The sequence below is a fragment of the Macrotis lagotis genome, chromosome 2 (genome assembly GCF_037893015.1).
Source record: "Macrotis lagotis isolate mMagLag1 chromosome 2, bilby.v1.9.chrom.fasta, whole genome shotgun sequence".
Lineage (NCBI taxonomy): Eukaryota > Metazoa > Chordata > Mammalia > Peramelemorphia > Peramelidae > Macrotis > Macrotis lagotis.
In genome coordinates this window covers 194728977-194746058 of record NC_133659.1, presented here as the reverse complement: position 1 = coordinate 194746058, position 17082 = coordinate 194728977, and the positions used below count along the sequence as shown (strand labels likewise).

General features: G+C 43.5%; 2 protein-coding genes across 4 annotated transcripts in view; one reads left to right on the top strand and one right to left on the bottom strand.

Moving 5' to 3' along the window:
- Positions 1-1006: 1006 nt before the first annotated feature.
- Positions 1007-13729, top strand: SAMD14 (sterile alpha motif domain containing 14). Of its 2 annotated transcripts, XM_074224250.1 has the most exons (10): positions 1007-1782; positions 5178-5344; positions 6796-7084; positions 7922-8009; positions 8224-8298; positions 8419-8582; positions 9065-9082; positions 10644-10825; positions 11058-11213; positions 12052-13729. In XM_074224250.1, exons 1-10 carry the CDS (start codon positions 1743-1745, stop codon positions 12205-12207), a joined length of 1335 nt encoding a protein of 444 aa, XP_074080351.1. In that variant the 5' UTR covers positions 1007-1742; the 3' UTR covers positions 12208-13729. The 2 variants fall into 2 exon arrangements, with proteins under 2 accessions (XP_074080351.1, XP_074080352.1); XM_074224251.1 differs by lacking the exon at positions 9065-9082 and having other exon boundaries at positions 1731-1782; positions 8419-8578; positions 10703-10825.
- The window catches only part of PDK2 (pyruvate dehydrogenase kinase 2), a 27023-nt gene continuing 18831 nt past the window's right edge, over positions 8891-17082 (bottom strand). The window contains exon 11 of one of the 2 annotated variants that reach the window (XM_074224249.1): positions 8891-16721. In XM_074224249.1, coding sequence (XP_074080350.1) covers positions 16581-16721 — 141 coding nt within the window. In that variant the 3' untranslated portion in view covers positions 8891-16580. The remainder of the gene's footprint in view (positions 16722-17082) is intronic. The other variant, XM_074224248.1, reaches the window with a different exon arrangement.

Below are 17082 nucleotides of genomic sequence, written 5' to 3'. Positions count from 1 at the left end.
TTTCCCTTTCTCTCATTTCTCCCACTATTACTGAAATCTCTCCTTCAGAATCATTTCTAGATTCCTAGAGAAGAAGAGGTTTCATAGATTAGAGCTTAAAGAGCTTCAACACTTCCATTTTGCAGATGAGGACCAAGATCAGTGAAGATAAATGACTTGTCCAAAATCATATAGGTAGTAAGTGGAAGAGTCGACTTGAAATCAGGTCTTTTACCTCCAGATCCAGTTTAAAAAAAAATCCTCTCCTTGATAAATATGTTGTGTACTGCTCATTCTCAGTCTTGACACCATATTTGTATTATGTACTTTGACCTCTCTGATTCTATCTGTAACTGTCTGTCTGTTTGAAAATATCATAAGGGGGGCAGCTAGGCAGCGCAGTGGATAGAGCACCAGTCCTGGAGTCAGGAGTACCTGAGTTCAAATCTGACCTCAGACACTTAATTACCTAGCTGTGTGGCCTTGGGCAAGTCATTTAACCCTATTGCCTTGCAAAAACCTAAAAAAAAAAAATCCTAAGGACAGTCAAAGGTTGAGTTTATGTGACTGTACAAATATTTTCTTTGTTTGCTGCACCACATACAAAGTGGTAGCATTGTGCAGTGGAAAAAAGAATATAGAGAGGGAGGAAGACAGGTTGCAAAGAGAGAATAGGACAGAAGAAACTCAATTCCACAGAGAGTTAATCAGTGCCTACTATGTTCATGGCACTGTGCTAGGATCTTGGCAACAGACAAAAAAACCAGAAAGAAATGACAAAAGGAAAGAGGAAAGGGAAGAAGGAGGAAAGGAGGGAAGGAAAAAAAGAAAAAATTTTAAGTTAAAACATTATTTTTGATTAATAGAAGCAGTTAAGTGGCACAGTAGACAGAAGGCTGGGATTTGGCATCAAGAAGACCTGAGTTCAAATCCTATCTTAGACATTCATTAGTTATATGCATCTTGGCAAGTCATTTAACCTGTCAGCTTCAGTTTCCACCTATGAAAAATGAGTGCTATTATAGTGGCATCCATCTCAAAGGTGGTTATATCAAATGATATAATATCATATAGAGCTTTGCATACTTAAAAGTGCTATATAAATATTAGCTATTATGATGGTGAAGAGGAGGAGGAAGAGGCCAAGTACACTAAATGGGATCTGTAACTTCCTGGGTATTGACACTCTCTTCCCTTATTGTAGATATCAAACTCTCTATCCTTTCTCACATGGTGCCAGTCTCTTTCGAGTTTTATCATAAATTCTTCCTAGAGAACCAACCCAGTTAGAAATTCATAAGGTGGGGAGCTAGATGGAGTCTGGGAGACCTGAGTTCAAATATGGCCTCAGCCACTTAATAATTGCCTAGCTTGAGCAAGTCACTCAACCCCATTGCCTTAAATAAATAAAATTAAATTTAAAAAAATCCATAAGGTTCAGTACAGTGGGAAAAAGCCCACCAAACTCATCAAGACCCAGATAAGTTAAGTGAAATATATGAAATCACAAGGCAAATCAGTCCAAATCTGACTCTCAGAGCTTTAAGTCTGGGGTTCTAACTTTCTATTTGAGGCTGGTCCCCTTCTGTTGTGATCTGGGACATTAATCTGGAAGTCCTCCATTTAAAAGGGCTGAGGGGCAGAGTTCCAGATGGGTGGCAGGGGGATGTCTGAAGGACCAATAGGCATAGGGTGGGTAGACGTGGTACATCTCACCCTTGGCTTCTCTCTCTCCAACACCTCCTCTCCAGCTCTCCTGCATCATGGCTTCCTCAAAGCTCCAAGACCCCGAGGAGGTTTTTGGTAAGTGCTCTGGTACCCTATGATCTCAGGGCTGGCCTCTGGCTAATCCCCTTTTCCTTGCCTTCCTTATCCTTGAGAATTAAAGAGACAAGGGTTAGGCTGTAGACAGTATAATCAGGGGTTCTGAGACCTATGACTGTCAGTTCTTTTTTCTCCCACATCCTATCAGAAACATGCCTCTTTCCCCATACACAGAACTTCCTCTGTATAGTTTCCCACAGGGGCGGCTAGGTGGCGCAGTGGATAAAGCACCAGTCCTTGAGTCAGGAGTACCTGGGTTCAAATCTGATCTCAGACACTTAATAATGACCTAGCTTTGTGGCCTTGGGCAAGCCACTTAACCCCATTTGCCTTGGAAACCCCCCCCAAATATAAAGTTGTATAGTTTCCCACACATAGGCAACCTCCTTCATGCACATAGAGGTGTATCATCAGACATGCCTACCCACGCATGTGCACTCCACTTCCCCCATTTCCCACCTTATTTATTGTCTAGAGATGGTAGAATCCCCACAAGGCAGCAGTCCCAGCATGCATTGGGGGCAGCAACTGATGTTCCCACATTGGACTCAAAAGCTCAAAAGAAGAAAAGCAAAGGTGGGGGGTTGGAGAGGAGAGACTGCTGAGAGCAGGCTCCTGGGGCCTGGCTTTCTCCTATATGAATCATGAATGAGTTAAAATCAGAATCTCAGAGCTAGAAGGTACTGCCAAAACCATTGTGTCTACCTGGTACCTGAAAATAAATGACTCTGGGTTTTGGACTTAAGAAAACAATGGAGGGTTGAGAATTGGGACATACTTATAACTTAGAATCTACATAGGATTTGTTTTCTGTCTATATATACTTTTTTTGCTTGTTCACAGATACATGCTTATATGCAATATGCTGAGGGAGGGAGGGAGGGAAGGTAGGGATAATCATTTGAATAGTGCCTACTATCTGCTACCTGGTACTGTGTCAGGCACTTAACAAATATCTTATTTAAATTTACCCACCACAATCCCTTCCACAAATTTCACATTAGTCACCTCTCTAATTCAAAATCATTTGGTCTGGTGCTGTCATGACAATTGCAGGGATTTGAAATTCAATAAATCCAGGAGCTTTCTAAAGGTGAATTAATTAAATGTTTGACCAAATATAGCAGGTTAATTTTTAAGTTGATAATATGTATGATCTGTAAATCATGTTAAAAATATCCAAATGACCCTTGGCAGAAAAAATGTTCACCACCCCTGGTCCCATAGGATTTCCTTCTCTCTTTTCTCTTCTCTCTTTTCCAGTTCTGGTACTTATGGTACTTACTTGGGAAACTCACTTCTCTTCTAAGGGCCTCAGTTTCCTTCTCTGTAAAATGAAGGAGAATAGATTATCTTTAAGATCCTTTCCTGTTCCCAATCCCAGGATTTATAATCTCTCTTACCACTTCCCAGTCTCTCCCCATCTCAACACCTCTAGACTCTCCTCTACTCACCCTTCCTTCCTTCCTTCCTTCCTTCCTTCCTTCCTTCCTTCCTTCCTTCCTTCCTTCCTTCCTTCCTTCTTTCCTCATTCATCTTTTCTAAAAATTCATTCATCTCTTTTTGAAAAGTCAGGGGGGAGAATCCTTGGGTCTCTGTGCTTCCTGGTGGGATGGAAGAGTCTATGTGAACAAAAGGGGAAGTGAACATCTCTATTTTTTTCCATCTCCGTCTTTTCCTGTCTCTCAATCTCTGTAGTTCTCATTCTCAAACTTGCTCTGATTTGGTCTCCCTCCCTCCCAGGCCCTGCTTAGTCTTTTTCTTCTCATAGTTTCTCTGCTTCTATGTCTCCATTACCATCAGTTTTTGACCCCCCCCCCCGTTAAATATTCATGAACTTACTCTGCCTGGGGCTGTCTTTCTCTGAATAGCTACTGCTTTAACTCTCCTTTCCAGAAACAGAACTACTACATAGCAGGAGGAACTTTCCTTACTAATTGGTCTGGGGCTCCCCCATTCTGGAAGGCTACCAAGGGTTGGAAGTGGGGGGGAGGGCAGTCATAGTAGTCCTTGAAGACTCATGCCTCCACACTCCCACCCACTGCTAGGGTTAGGGTTAGATCTCTGGATCTGAAGCCAAGAACTAGATCTGAATCTCCCTTGCATACTTCACTATTCTCAATATCAATTTCTCTATTTATAAAATGATGGGATTAGATTAGGTAATTTCTCAGGTCACTTCCAGTTCTAAATCATTGACCTTAATCACTGGAGCTGAAGTTCACACTGCCTCTTTCTAGTTGTACTACTCCGCATTTCATTTCATTCATTTCACTCTTGAATCTCAGTTTCCTTATTTGTAAAATAAGGGTAATGATGACTGTCTTACCTACTTCTCAAAGTTGATTATGGCTTTGTAAATCATCATGCCCTATATGCGTTAGCTGGTATTGTTATTACCTATTTAGTAGGTAATCTATTAGCTAGTTTTTCTCACCTTTTTATGAGAAGATATTATCTATTATAGCTATCATTGTCATCTTTTATTTTATAGAAAAATAATTACTACCAAAAACACAATAACAACAATAATAATGAGCAGAAGCAGCTTTATTAGGCTACCTAACTCAATTATGAGCTCCAAGAGCCACTGGGGTTTCAGGAAGAGTTAGAGAGAAAGGGGATGGTACCTGTGAGATGACAGATTTGGGATTGGAGGGAAGTGAGTATCATTCAAAGGATCATAGATTTTGTACTAAAAAGGACCTTAGAGGTCAGGAAATCCAATTCTATCATTTTAAAGACGAGGAAACTGAGACTTAGGGACTTTCAAACTTAGTTCTTCTTGACTCTAAGCCCTGAAGTCTATCCACTACTCCCCCAGGTGAAAGACTATGGAGTTCTGACAGTAATCTGAATTTATACACATACCTTCATCCATGTGAGCATACATCCTACTGTGCTCAGATGTCCAATAGGCTGCTTGTTCTTCTTTGTATAGGTGAGCAGGTGCTATCTCTCTGGGGAGAGGACTCTATGGATGAATGGAGTAATTAGTGACAAGTCCACAAGTGCTAAGTGAGACTGTAAGCAAAAGGTTGTTTACGAATTCATCTGTAAAGAACAAAACTTTCCAAAAAAAATTTTTTTTTGGGGGGGGGGAGGAAGGAAGATCCCTTTTCATCATATCTGAGGGAATAGTGTAAGAGCATCAACCAGAGTAGGTACTGTTTAGTCTACACTCAACAGAATCCAGGTGACAGAGGATCATGAGTGCAAGAGTGATTGCCTCCATCTTTCAGACCTGATAACAACTCTGCTTTGTCTGTCTGTCTATTTTCATCTCTCAATGCCTTTTTGTTATCCTGTATCTACTACATCCATGTCTCTCGTCTTGACACTCCGATGTCTGTCTTACTCTGTCTATGACACAGACCTGGACTCAGTGATCCCAGAGACAGTCAGACTGGACAGCAGCCTCCATAAAGCCCGGGCCCAGTTGCTGGCCAAGGGCAGGCGCCACCGGCCATCTCGCTCTCGGCTACGGGACAGTGCCAGCTCAGCTGAAGAGGGCGATGGCCCAGAAGGGCCAGGGGTCAAGGTCAGAGCTGCTTTCTCCCCTCCACACACAAAGTGTTTGGTACATAGTAAGTGGTTTAAAAATACTTGTATGCAGAACATTTTGCTGGCAATTGGAGAGGATACAAAATTTAGATAAAACACAGTCTTTGCCTTAAAAAAATTTATAGTATAATATAGGGATTAACTACCCATATAGAGAACTATATTACATGATATCATGTAAGTATGTAATTGAGTTACAAACCAAAGTGAAATCAGAATGGATAAGGTCCTGTCCAGGATGAGCAGGGAAGCCTTCTTGGAGGAGGTGGGGGGACATTTGAGTTGGACTTTAAGAGACAAGTAGGACAATCTATATCAAATTGCTTACTTTCTCAAGGAGGAGAAGGAGGGGGAGGAAGGGAGAGAATTTTGAACTCAAATTAAAAAAAACAAATGTTAAAAATTGTTTTAAATGTGAATAAAATATATATATATACATAAAGCGACAGGTAGGAAAATAAAAGACAGGTAAGATCACAACTTTAAACTCCAAAGAATGTGTAGATTAGACAGCAAAGCATACTGTAAAGGATCACAAAGATCATAGATCTAGAGTTGAACCTATGAGGTCAACTAATTCAAGCCCTTCATTTCACAGATGAGGAAACTGAGGCCTGGGGTAGTTATGGGAATTGCTAATATCATACAAGTAATAAATATCAGAGGGATGCAAATCCACATCTTCTGACTCCAGAGCTAGTATTTTTTTCACTGTAGGATAATACATAAGGCCTGGATTCAAATCTTGCCTCTGATAAAATATTATCTAGAGGATCCTGTGCAAGGGATGTAACCCCTCCCTAAAGTACCTCTCTAAAACTGCAAGTTACTGAGTAGCTGGGAATCTGCAGGGATTTTCCCACATAGATGAAATCATAGATCCAGACTAAGAACAAAACAAAACAAAAAATAAAAATAAAAAGAAACACCCTGAATTCACTAAAGAGAAAGAAGAGAGCCTGCCAGGAAATGACAGTGAAGAAGGGTTTGAAGGTAGAATTCAGGGGCCTCATTCAGGGGAAGCATCTGGAGTAAATACTTGGAGGACAGCAGCATGAGGCTAGAATGGCAGAATCCTGAATAATTGTGGAGGGGCTAAATGACAGAAGAGTTTGAACCTTTTTCCAAGGTAACAAGACATACACAGCCCTAGGCCCCAGTGTCAATCCTCTCAACCTATATAAGGCTGATGCCTCCTAACCCTTCTCAGGGAACACTCAAGAGGATGGAACTCCATAGGCTGGAGTCCCGGAGTTGAAATCCCACAGCCAGAGGGATTAATTGTCCTTGTCCCTTGGCTTCTAGCCTATGGAGGGTAAATGGATCCAATTGCAAGGTTCCCAGTCCCCCTTTTCGCTTCCCTGCCATCACCCCACCCCAAGGACTCGGGAGAACTAGGCTCCCAGCTTATCACTCCGGGATCGGCAGGTGACGGATGGCTGTGGAAGCCCCCTACACCGGTTGCGCTCGCCACTTCACTCCGGCCCGGGGTCTCCCCCTGGGGGGCCCTTCACCTTGGAGCCGCCGGGATTGCGGCGGAGCTTGGAAGAAGACGAAGCGCCGCCCTCACCCCGCACCCGCTACCGACCCCTCCACAATGCAGCCTCCCACGAGGCTCTGGCTGCTGCCTCCTCGTCGCCCCCACGCTCAGCGCCCAGCTCTGACAGCTCCCCCAGCTTTGTGCGACGGCACCACCGGGCAGAGCCGCACAGCGAAGGTGAGAACACACTACAGTCAGATCAAGTTTAAGGAGTCTAGATGCGCGGCCGGGCTGGGTGGCACTGCAAGCCAAGGGATGACTCCTCTTTTTTTCCCTTCCCTTGCTCTCTTCTCTGCCCCTATCAGTCCCTAGGACTACAAGATAAGGAACTTCCTTTTTGTTCATAGGATTTCCCAGCTAAGGTCAGGATTGCAATAATGTGTAGTATTGCGGCAGGGTGTGCTGGCCCATGTTCAGCAAGCAGGTAAAAGGCACACAAGTTTAATCTTCATTAATATTTTCTCTCAAACTTTAAGTCAAGACAACCAAAGCAAATAAATCAAACCCCAATTTATAACATTTGTTGATTTCACAATGATCATAATGAATTTATCAATGGAAACTCCAGTACCGGTTCAGTTGATTCCAGCACAACCTCAGGTACTATGAAAGGACAGTGAAGAAAGTCCATCCATCCATCCATCCATCCATCCATCCATCCATCCATCCATCCATCCATCCATTTGTCTTTCATTCAAACATTGATTGAGAACCATTGATGCAGAGAATTGTACTAAGTACTAATGAAAGCACAATGGATTTGAGGTCAGGAGAATTTTTTTATGTAAAGTGTCTTTAGACAATCATTGTCTGAGCCTCAGTTTTTTAATTTGTTAAAAAAAAAACCTAGATGGTCTCTAAGATCCCTTCCTATAATAAAGTAGAAAAATGAAAATTTATAATGTTCAGATGAGACATGATTCTGCTCCCAGTTGAATCTGGTAGGGATTGAGACAGGATTTAAACTTTTGTGAGAAAAACTATCCCTTGGATTATTTTCTCTAATTTCAAAAGATGACAGCCGAGATGCCAGTCCCTCTGAACCTGCCAGTCCCACTACTGGTCTGGACAAGAAGACTCGTCGAAAATTTTTGGATTTGGGGTAAGAGAGTTTCCTAAGAATCTGAGGGAAGACATAGGCTATTTTCCTCAGTTTTTTTGGGGGGGGGAGGAAATAGAAAATGAAGAGAATGAGGGAACCTTCAAGGGGTCAATGCTAACATGTTGTGCAGGTTTCTCATTCCTAGTCCCAAGGCATCAAAATATCTCCTTGGCCAAAAGCTTATCACCTACATTTTTCTTTGTTCTTCTCACAGGGTTACCCTGCGCAGAGCATCAACGGGCAAGAGCAGGAAGGAGAAGGGGAGCAACCGACTGTCAATGGGCAGCAGGTAACACAATACCCAGTTAGTATCACTGGCCTGCCAGTGCTGTGGTGTCACTAAAATCCAAGCCTTTTACATCACCCTAGAACTCTCTGTTGTCTTCTGATTGGCATTGTTTCCTTACAGGGAGTCGGTGGAGGGCTCTGGCAGAACAGGTGGCTCCCCTTTCCTGCCCTTCTCTTGGTTCACTGATAGCAGCAAAGGTTCTGCTTCTTCTGGGAGCACTGCTTCTCCGGCCTGCTCCCCTAAGCATGAAGGCTTCAGTCCCAAAAAGTCAGCTTCTCAGGTTAGCATGGCTGTCCTTTTAACTTCTAATGCTCTTAGGACTTTCCTTTGTGCCTAACAATTTCAACTCCCTCCCCCCCATCTCCAAATTTCGATGCTTTCTACATTTATTCCCTTTTTTGTAACATATTATCTCAAAGCTCTGAGTTTCCATAGTCTGGGACCAATTTTGTGGTTGTCACTTCTAAATCATAATTTTTAGGCTTTTTGTTGACTCCCACCAGAGTTGCCTCTGGGAAATTTCAGAATATAGCTCATTTATGATTCATGTTCAACTCTCCATGATTTCTATTTAAATACTCAAGGTAATAAGGCATATTTCTGGAATAGAATAGTTTTTATTTCACTTCATAGAAAATACAGGGGGGAAAAACCCAATATGGCATAAAAGACAAAGGAGTAGCCCCTAAACAATCAATACAATTCTTCTCATTCAGCAGTGAACTCCACCTTCTCCACAATTCAGTATAGTCCCCTGAAAATAAAGAACTCTCCTCACATTCCTGTGAGTTCTACTTTCTTTTCAAATACTCCTATCTGGTTTGAGGGCTACTTCTTGAGGGCTTGGACTCCTCCAAAGGGATATGAATTTAGCCTCATAAGGAAGGCAACTCTTCTAATATTCTGAGAAAATGCATCTAACTCTTTGCTTAAGTTAGTCTGAGGGTTTATATTACTCATTTCTAACTCAAAGAAACTAACTCATTTGGAGTTCCTCTTTGGATCTGCACCTTACAAAAACTAAGCTAATAGCAGAGGGCAAACTCTATGTCTTTTCCTCTCCCAAGTCACAACTTAATCAGATGCTGCTACTCTCAACTACATAGATAGGTCCTCTATAAAGTCTCCTTCTCTCTCTGGAAGGTTGGATCCCTAAAATCAAATTTAGGTTTGTGGGTGATGCAACCCTAAGTGATGGCACTGCTTCTTTCTAGAAAAGAGTTTGGATTCTAAGATTTTCTTCTCTTTCCAAAATATTGTCAAAACTCAAGAGCTCTCCCTTCCCTGAGTAGAAGTCTGCTTTTACCCCATCCTCCAAATCTCCTCTTTTCTATCCAGGAGGTTGGATTTCAGCAACTTTCTTCACATAGGACAAAATTCTCCTCCATAACTGCCATTGTGGGCCTGGGCTAGAGTCAGGAAGATCTGAGTTCAAATCCAATCTCAGACACTTACTAGAGAGGTGAACCTGGGCAAGTCACTGAACCCTGTTTGCCTCAGTCTTCTCATCAGTCAAATGAGCTGAAGGAGGAAATGGCGAACTACTTTAATATCTTTAAATGAGGTATCAGACATGACTAAAACAACTAAACACCAACAAACCCATTTACTCCTTCTATGAAAATCTATGACTCCTTCTATGAAAATCTAAGCCAACCAATTGATTACCTAGAAACAGAGAATGGAGTAAAAAAAGTATACCAGTCCTTTTTCTGGGGATCTGCAACTAAAATCCCAAGCAAGGACTCATTATTCTTCAAGATCATCAGAGATCTCTAAAGATTCACCCCTGTATTTAAAAGCTTGATTCTACTCCCACTCATTCCAAGAAGCCTTATAATTCCCTATCTCAAGTCCGAATGTTCTCTTCTTTTCTATCCTAAAACAACCCCCGTGCCCAATCATAATATCTTTCCACATCAAATTTACATAATATTTTGTAAATCTTAAAAGAAAGGTTCTATACCTGAGATTTCATTTGTAAAGAGAACTCATTAATAGCCTTGTCTTCAATTTTTGGTCCCAGAGACTCTTGAGAGCACTGAGAGGTTAAATAATTTGCCCAGGGTCATAAATAAAGACTGGAACCTAGGTTTTTTGGTCCACTTAAAGACTCTATAAATGTCAGTTGCTATTAGCAGCAGCAGCATTACTAGTGTTAGAACTCCTCCAAATAGACCATAAATAAGTTCCTGGAGAATAGACCAAGTCTTACATTTCATCCACATTCTTTCTTGTACTTTTCATTCCTGTCTTCCTTACCCCTCACATACACCTCAAAAAAAATTCTTCAGTTCAGGATTTTCAGGTCCAGAAGTAAAGTCCTCTGAAGGGCAGGTGTTAAGCAGAGACACTTGCAGGCACCAAAGTGTGCTCCCTCCCTGAATATTTGAATCTTCCTCAGGAATCCACCCTGAGTGATGATGACTCTACACCTCCCAGCAGCAGTCCCAAGATACTGAGCAGCTCCCGACCAGACCCCAAGTGCTCCTACCCTTACCATACATTATCCCAATCTTCTGATGAGGTGAGTTCTAATCATGGAAGGCAGGGTGGAAAGGTCTCCTCATTCCTAGATGGGAGTTGTCCTTGGTCCTGAATATGGATTACAAACCTGGGAGACATTGTGATCTAACCTATTACCTGAAGATTATTACCCTGACCCCAAACACCAAAAATCTCTGGTGCAAAATTAGGATGCGTGAAAAGGCCATGAAAGAATCGTCTCCCTTCCCCCATTTTCTTTTCCCATTATTCAGTTCCTAGATGAGCCACTTCCAACTGCCAACCACTGGACTAGTCAACAAGTGGGCCAGTGGCTAGAGAGTCTCAACTTGGATCAGTACACTGCTGAGTTTGCAGCTAGACAAGTGGATGGACAGCAGCTGCTGCAACTGGATGGGGGGAAATTGAAGGTTTGAGAGAGGAGGTACCCCTATGTGGGTGGGTCTGGAGCACCAAGACCAGTGAGCCCAGCTTAATTACTGGATTGACAGACCTCCAGTGGAAGTCCTTAGTCTGACCTTAGACTCTGGTCTCTCCTCATTCTAATTGTGCTCTTCCCTACAGGGAAAGGTTCCAAAGCACTCTTTGGCTCTGAGAAGGAGTCTTCCCACTCTTTAACTATCCAGTTGGTCCTGAGCAAGGGAGGCTGTATTCTAGGCAGAGGTCTAAAACCTTGGCCTCCCACTAAGGTCTTGCCTCTGAGTCTCTTATCCAGAAAGTCCTAGATATCTCAGGCCTGACTTTCCATTCCCAGGCTGGAGGTATTGAGAAATGGTGAAGGGGCGGGGATGACATATATTGACTTACAATCTGTCCATGAAGTTTTTTTTAAACTTGTGCTTCAAAATTTCTGCCCAACTACATGGGAGGGACAGCCTAGATGCTACTACTCTCCAGGGTGGGGATGATGAAAAGGACTTCTGCTGTTGGTAGCTGGATCAGGAGATACCAAGGGGAGATGATAGGATCTATGGGCAGGGTTGGGGGAAAGGTTATAATCAAGTCATTTCCTATCCTCTGTCTGAATTTCTGCACCTAGAATGTTGATCTCTCACCAAAGTCCCTAGGCAGAAAGAAATGTGAGCTGAATAAAGGTGTGCACGTCATACTTCAGAGAAGAGTTAGTAAAGGCATAAGATTGAGGAAAGTAGAAGGTTCTCCTTTATTCCTCCTTAAAAGAATCAGTCAGTTAAAGGGATGACTAACATCTTTGCTGCCCCTCCAATGCACTTTCCCTGAATTTCCTAGAGCCTGGGGCTCAACAACTCCCATGATCGGGCACTGGTGAAAAGGAAGCTGAAGGAGTTGGTGGCAGCAGCTGAGAAGGAGAGAAAGGCTCAGGAGAAGGCTGAACGGCAGCGGGAGAAACAGAAGCGTAAAGAGGCTGAGGCTCGAAAAAGTTAGAAGTTCCCAGGCTAGGACACAGGCCATGCATGATTCCCTGCCTGCTGGGGCAGGGAACCCCACATACTCTACTTCCCCCAGCCCAGGGGGAGGGAGGAGGAATCACAGGACCTCTGGAAGAAGGGGCATGAAAGCTTGGACCAGCCCCAAAGTCCCACACCCTTGGGGGCACACATTCCAATCCATACTCTCAGAACCCATTCAAATCCCAGGATGGGTCCCCACTGATTAAAAGGGGGTTTCCTGGGGAGGAATCAGAAGAATAAATCTTTTCAAAGACATATTTGGTATTGAGTTGAGGATAGAAGCATCTCCAAAGTTCCCAGATTCTTTTTTTTTAGGTTTTTGCAAGGCAAATGGGGTTAAGTGGCTTGCTCAAGGCCACACAGCTAGGTAATTATTAAGTGTCTGAGACTGGATTTGAACCCAGGTACTCCTGACTTCAAGGCTGGTGCTTTGTCCACTACATCACCTAGCCGCTCCAAAAGTTCCCAGATTCTAAGGAGTTAATAATGCAGTGAGAACTAGGGGCTAAATCAGTGTCCCATATTACAAGAATATTGTTGGTTGGGGTAGTAACAGGACTGTGTTATTACTCCTGTTTCTGGTTTAGGGTTACTCTTGGGGGGGGGGAGGGAACTCAAAGGAAAATTTGCTAGGATTGGCGTTTGAATGTTGTCTGCATCCATAAAAAGACTCCCCAGAAAGGAAACATACAGACAGGAGTAAGAAAGATCAGGAGAGACAAGTCAGAATAATAGTGAAAATTGAGGGAATCTTCTTTGAGATCTTAAAATACTTAAGAAGTCTGAGTAAAAAAAGATGTTCTCTCTCATTTTCTAACATTTGAATTAAGAATGACTACATTTTTGTCAGTCTACTCTTTGGTATCCCTGTTCTTTGGTTCCTAGACAAACTCTGGTCTGACCTATGGCTCAAAACCAATGCTTGGTTTTTATTTCCCTTCCTCCTAGGGATGATGATAGTAGGAATACACTCTGTAGACACTATAGCATCCCCATCCCAATACACTGATAGCCAAAGGAGAGTTATAAGTAGAGAGGGGTTGACCAAAAGTTAGGGGGAAATGTTAGAACTTGTGTTCCTTCAACAAACAGAAACAATTGAGCTTGACATCTAATTAACAAAAATAATGTTACAACAGGAAGTTGACAGATGTGAGCTTCTTCAACCCCATTCCCCTCACTCCAGGTGAGATCCTGTCCAATCCCAAATTGCTTCTTGTGTCCCAAGGTTTTTGTCTCTCCTGTTTCCACAAAAGCCTCTTGAGTGTCTCTCCAGCCACAAATCCTCATGTCTCAAAGTTCAAAGCACTCCATGTGGTGTGCCCCATTGATTGTCCTTAAAAATTAGTCTGAGGTTCACTTGTTCCTACTAAACTTGATATAAAGCATTCAATCCCACTCCAGGGCCTATAGAGTTTGTAGAGGAAGGGGAAGTATTGGATCATACTCATTATTCCCAAGAAGGGAGAATTAAATCATAGACATTTAGAGCTGGAAGTGATGGACACAGCCAGAGAGTAGCCAGCAGAGGGCACCAAAGTGTCTTCAGGGATAGGCAGGACCCAGTCCTTCCCACTGGGTTAGTGGAAGGCTGGGCAGGGTTGGTCATTTTATGGCAATGGGCCAAGAACCAGCTTCTGCCCTTGTTAGGAAATGTCACAGTGGAATGATATATACTAAACAGTGGCCATCTTATTCCCTACCCCCATGTCCCAAAGTCTTCATCCAAGGGCTCATTGGCTTCTCCCTCTAAGAACCAGAAGCAAGTGGAACACCTAAGAGAAAAATGAAGGTTTCTTCTCTCTCCTGGAAGACTAACTAGTAAAAATCTGGTCACAAAGAGAGACTCCGTGAATCTTCCAAACAACTGATAGCTGTGCCACCTGGCTATTCTACCTGCTTCTGGGGGACTGGTCTCCAAAGCAGGTTCTCTCCACAAATTGCTATCTACTCTGACATGGAAGGACCTCAGTTCCTACTTTGCTATTCCTTTCCCTCCCTTAAAGGAGTGGTTAAGGAGAAAAGATAGGAAGTCTGCTATTGAAATTCTTCTGTTACTGTGTAACCTTGAGCAAATCATCAGAGACTCGGACCTTAATTTGTTAAAATTGGTGGTGGGGAGAGGGGTGAGTAGAACTGGATGATTTCCAACATTCCTTTCTCCTTGGGAAGGAGGCATAAAAAGTATGGGTGTGATAGGGGTCTAAATATTTCTAGTGGGTGAATGCAAAAAACTAGACTATGTTTGAGATGTCTCATTTCAAGCCTAGGTGAATCTACCAAGGTCATGTTCATTTGATAGAGTGGTATTGTGGAAAAACAATAGATTTAGTCAGAGGGCCTGGTTTCAAATATGAAGTCTATTTCTTAATGTGGGATTTGGAAAAGACTTTCCCCCTCTATAGGCCTATTTCCTCACTTATTAAATGAGGAGTAGATATACCCTAAAAGACCTTCCAGATAGGACAATTCTCTAACTCTGTATAGGTAACAAAGGCTGGTGTGCATACTCAGGACAGCATACCAGAACTGTCTGGCAAAGGCTAGGACACTAGTATTGTGTGAATGATGAATATATGACCTAGATATTGAATCTGTTAGACTATCTAGTGTATTTTAGGGGGCTGAGAGCATGACATATTCTTCATATTAAAGGGTTTGTATCTGTTATAGGATATCATGAATGTGGGTGAGTGGGAGGACTTGGTCTAGGTGCATTCCCCATCCCTCTTCATTGCCCCACCACCACCACTAGTAAGTAACCAAACTGGGAATCTCATTCAATTTCCTTTTTTACCAGGTGCCACCAGGAGGAACACAACTTTGACCTCTTGTATGCTGGAAGGCTGAGAAGGGTCAGGCCATCTCAGGGATACAAAACTAGTTATATACATAAAGCTTAGGGGGGAGAGCAAGTCACACCAAGCACAAGGGAAGTTTGGGGGAAGAGGGCAGAAATGACAGCATGGGAGTCAAGAGACTGCAGCTGCTGCAGGCAGGCTGAGGTACATGTGACAAAGAGCCTGGACCAAATAGGGAGAAGAAAACACTGCTTAGGCAGAGGGGTTGGTGAACTCTGGGAAGACTAATGCTTGGGGCTGTCCTTAGTCTCCTTCAAAAGGAGTCTTCCCACTAGACCAATGTTTGTCCCAAAATATTTGAAAAGAGGAATTCCCCCATTCACTCACATTTCCCTCATCAACACCATAAAAATTGGAAGCTTGATAAGCCTATTAACAGAATGGACACCATAGTGGCCAGAGCCTCTCTGCTCCACTACTAGTTGCTGATGTTCTCTCTTTTTTTGCCCCCAACCTCAACCAGTCCTTTTTTAACACTGATAAGAGCCCAACCTGGGGGAGTGTGTCTGTGTGTGTGTGTGGGGGGGGAGTTGGGATGGAACAATGGCTCAAAGGAGAAGGAAAAGCCAAGCTGAAGGATCCAGATGGAAGACTTAGAAAAAGTGGGTGAGTAGCAAAGCACCCAAAATACTGCCCCACTCCCCAGCTTGAGAAGTGACAGATTTTATCTTGGGTGGGTTTACCACTCAGAAATTGCCATTGGGACACCTCCCTCGGGAGATACGCAGGACACTCTAAGGGAGTAACCAAGGAGATTGTTCACCAGAGAGACCATTTCAAAGGTATCCTTTCAGGGACCCAGGGGTCACTATAGTGAGGTCATCACTGCCTTTGAGTCAAGAAGAATCCTCATTTCTTAACTGGGATGCAGAAGGTTAGGAGGAAGGTCACCAAGGACACCATCCCAGGGGTATCTATGATGACAGAGATTGGCACCTAGAACACTATAGTGACGAAATCATCCCAGTTGCCAAGGAAATAGACAAGTCATCAAGGAGACCCTCCCTCTTCCCTTGGGTAGTGGGGGGACAAGTCACCAGGAAACCACCCTAGGGGTCTCCCCAGGAATTTCTATGGAGACACAATTTGGCACCTGGGGACCACTGTAATGAAGGCCACACTGTGGTTGCCATAGAAACAGTCAGGTAATCAGGGGGAACATTTCCCTGCCCCTCCCTCCCAACTTGAGATGGTTAGGCCAAAGGGGAAGGTCCAAAGGGAAGAGTTACCCAGGGGTCTCTATGGAAACAAATTGGCACCTGGGGGGGGCCAGTGTAGTAAAGGACATCACCATAGTTTCCATGGAAACAAAAGGTCATTAGGGCAACATCCCCTGACCCCTTAGGGGATTGAACATAAGGGATAGGTCATCAGGGTGACCAATCCCTAAAGAGATCCATCTGTCTTCATAGGCATCACTGCAAAGCTAGGAGGAGACTTGCCAGCAAGGAGAGCCTTCCCAAGTTCTCCTCCCCTGGCAGCCTGTCTAGCTGACACGGTAGGTGGAGGTGTTCTTGGGCTCTGTGCTAGGAACACACCAGTCACCAGCCTCCTGGATGGTCTGGTAGTGACGCCATGCTGACTTGTTGTAGACAGGCAGGCGTTCCACTGAATCTGTTGACAGGGCCTATGAGGGAAGTGGAGGAGTCAGCATCACCTCCTACCCACCCCACAACATTCAAAGCATTCCCGAAAATCATGTAGTCATAGAAAGTCAGCCCCCAGTGGTTCTTCTCCCAAGACCATCCATAGATTCTAGAGAACCATGAATAATCATTACTGGAAATTAGAGCTATTCTGGATTGTTATCACATCTCCCATGCAAGCTGAATCTTTGTCCAAAACAGAAAAGGCAGAGAAACTGATCCTGGTGTCAGGGCTGGTGGGAGAAGTGGCAGAAGGCCTTATTGAGGGCCCCTGGTCACCCTCCTCCAGGCTCTGGCAAACTGATCCTTTTCCAAACAACACTGACTCAGGCCTTCCCTGGA

Bases quoted from the DNA above. Each gene is read 5' to 3' on its own strand.
- SAMD14 (XM_074224250.1), top strand. From the start codon at position 1,743: ATGGCTTCCTCAAAGCTCCAAGACCCCGAGGAGGTTTTTG. The intron at 7,085-7,921 runs GTGAGAACACAC...TAATTTCAAAAG, and splicing joins GGCAGAGCCGCACAGCGAAG to ATGACAGCCGAGATGCCAGT. The intron at 8,299-8,418 runs GTAACACAATAC...GTTTCCTTACAG, and splicing joins CGACTGTCAATGGGCAGCAG to GGAGTCGGTGGAGGGCTCTG.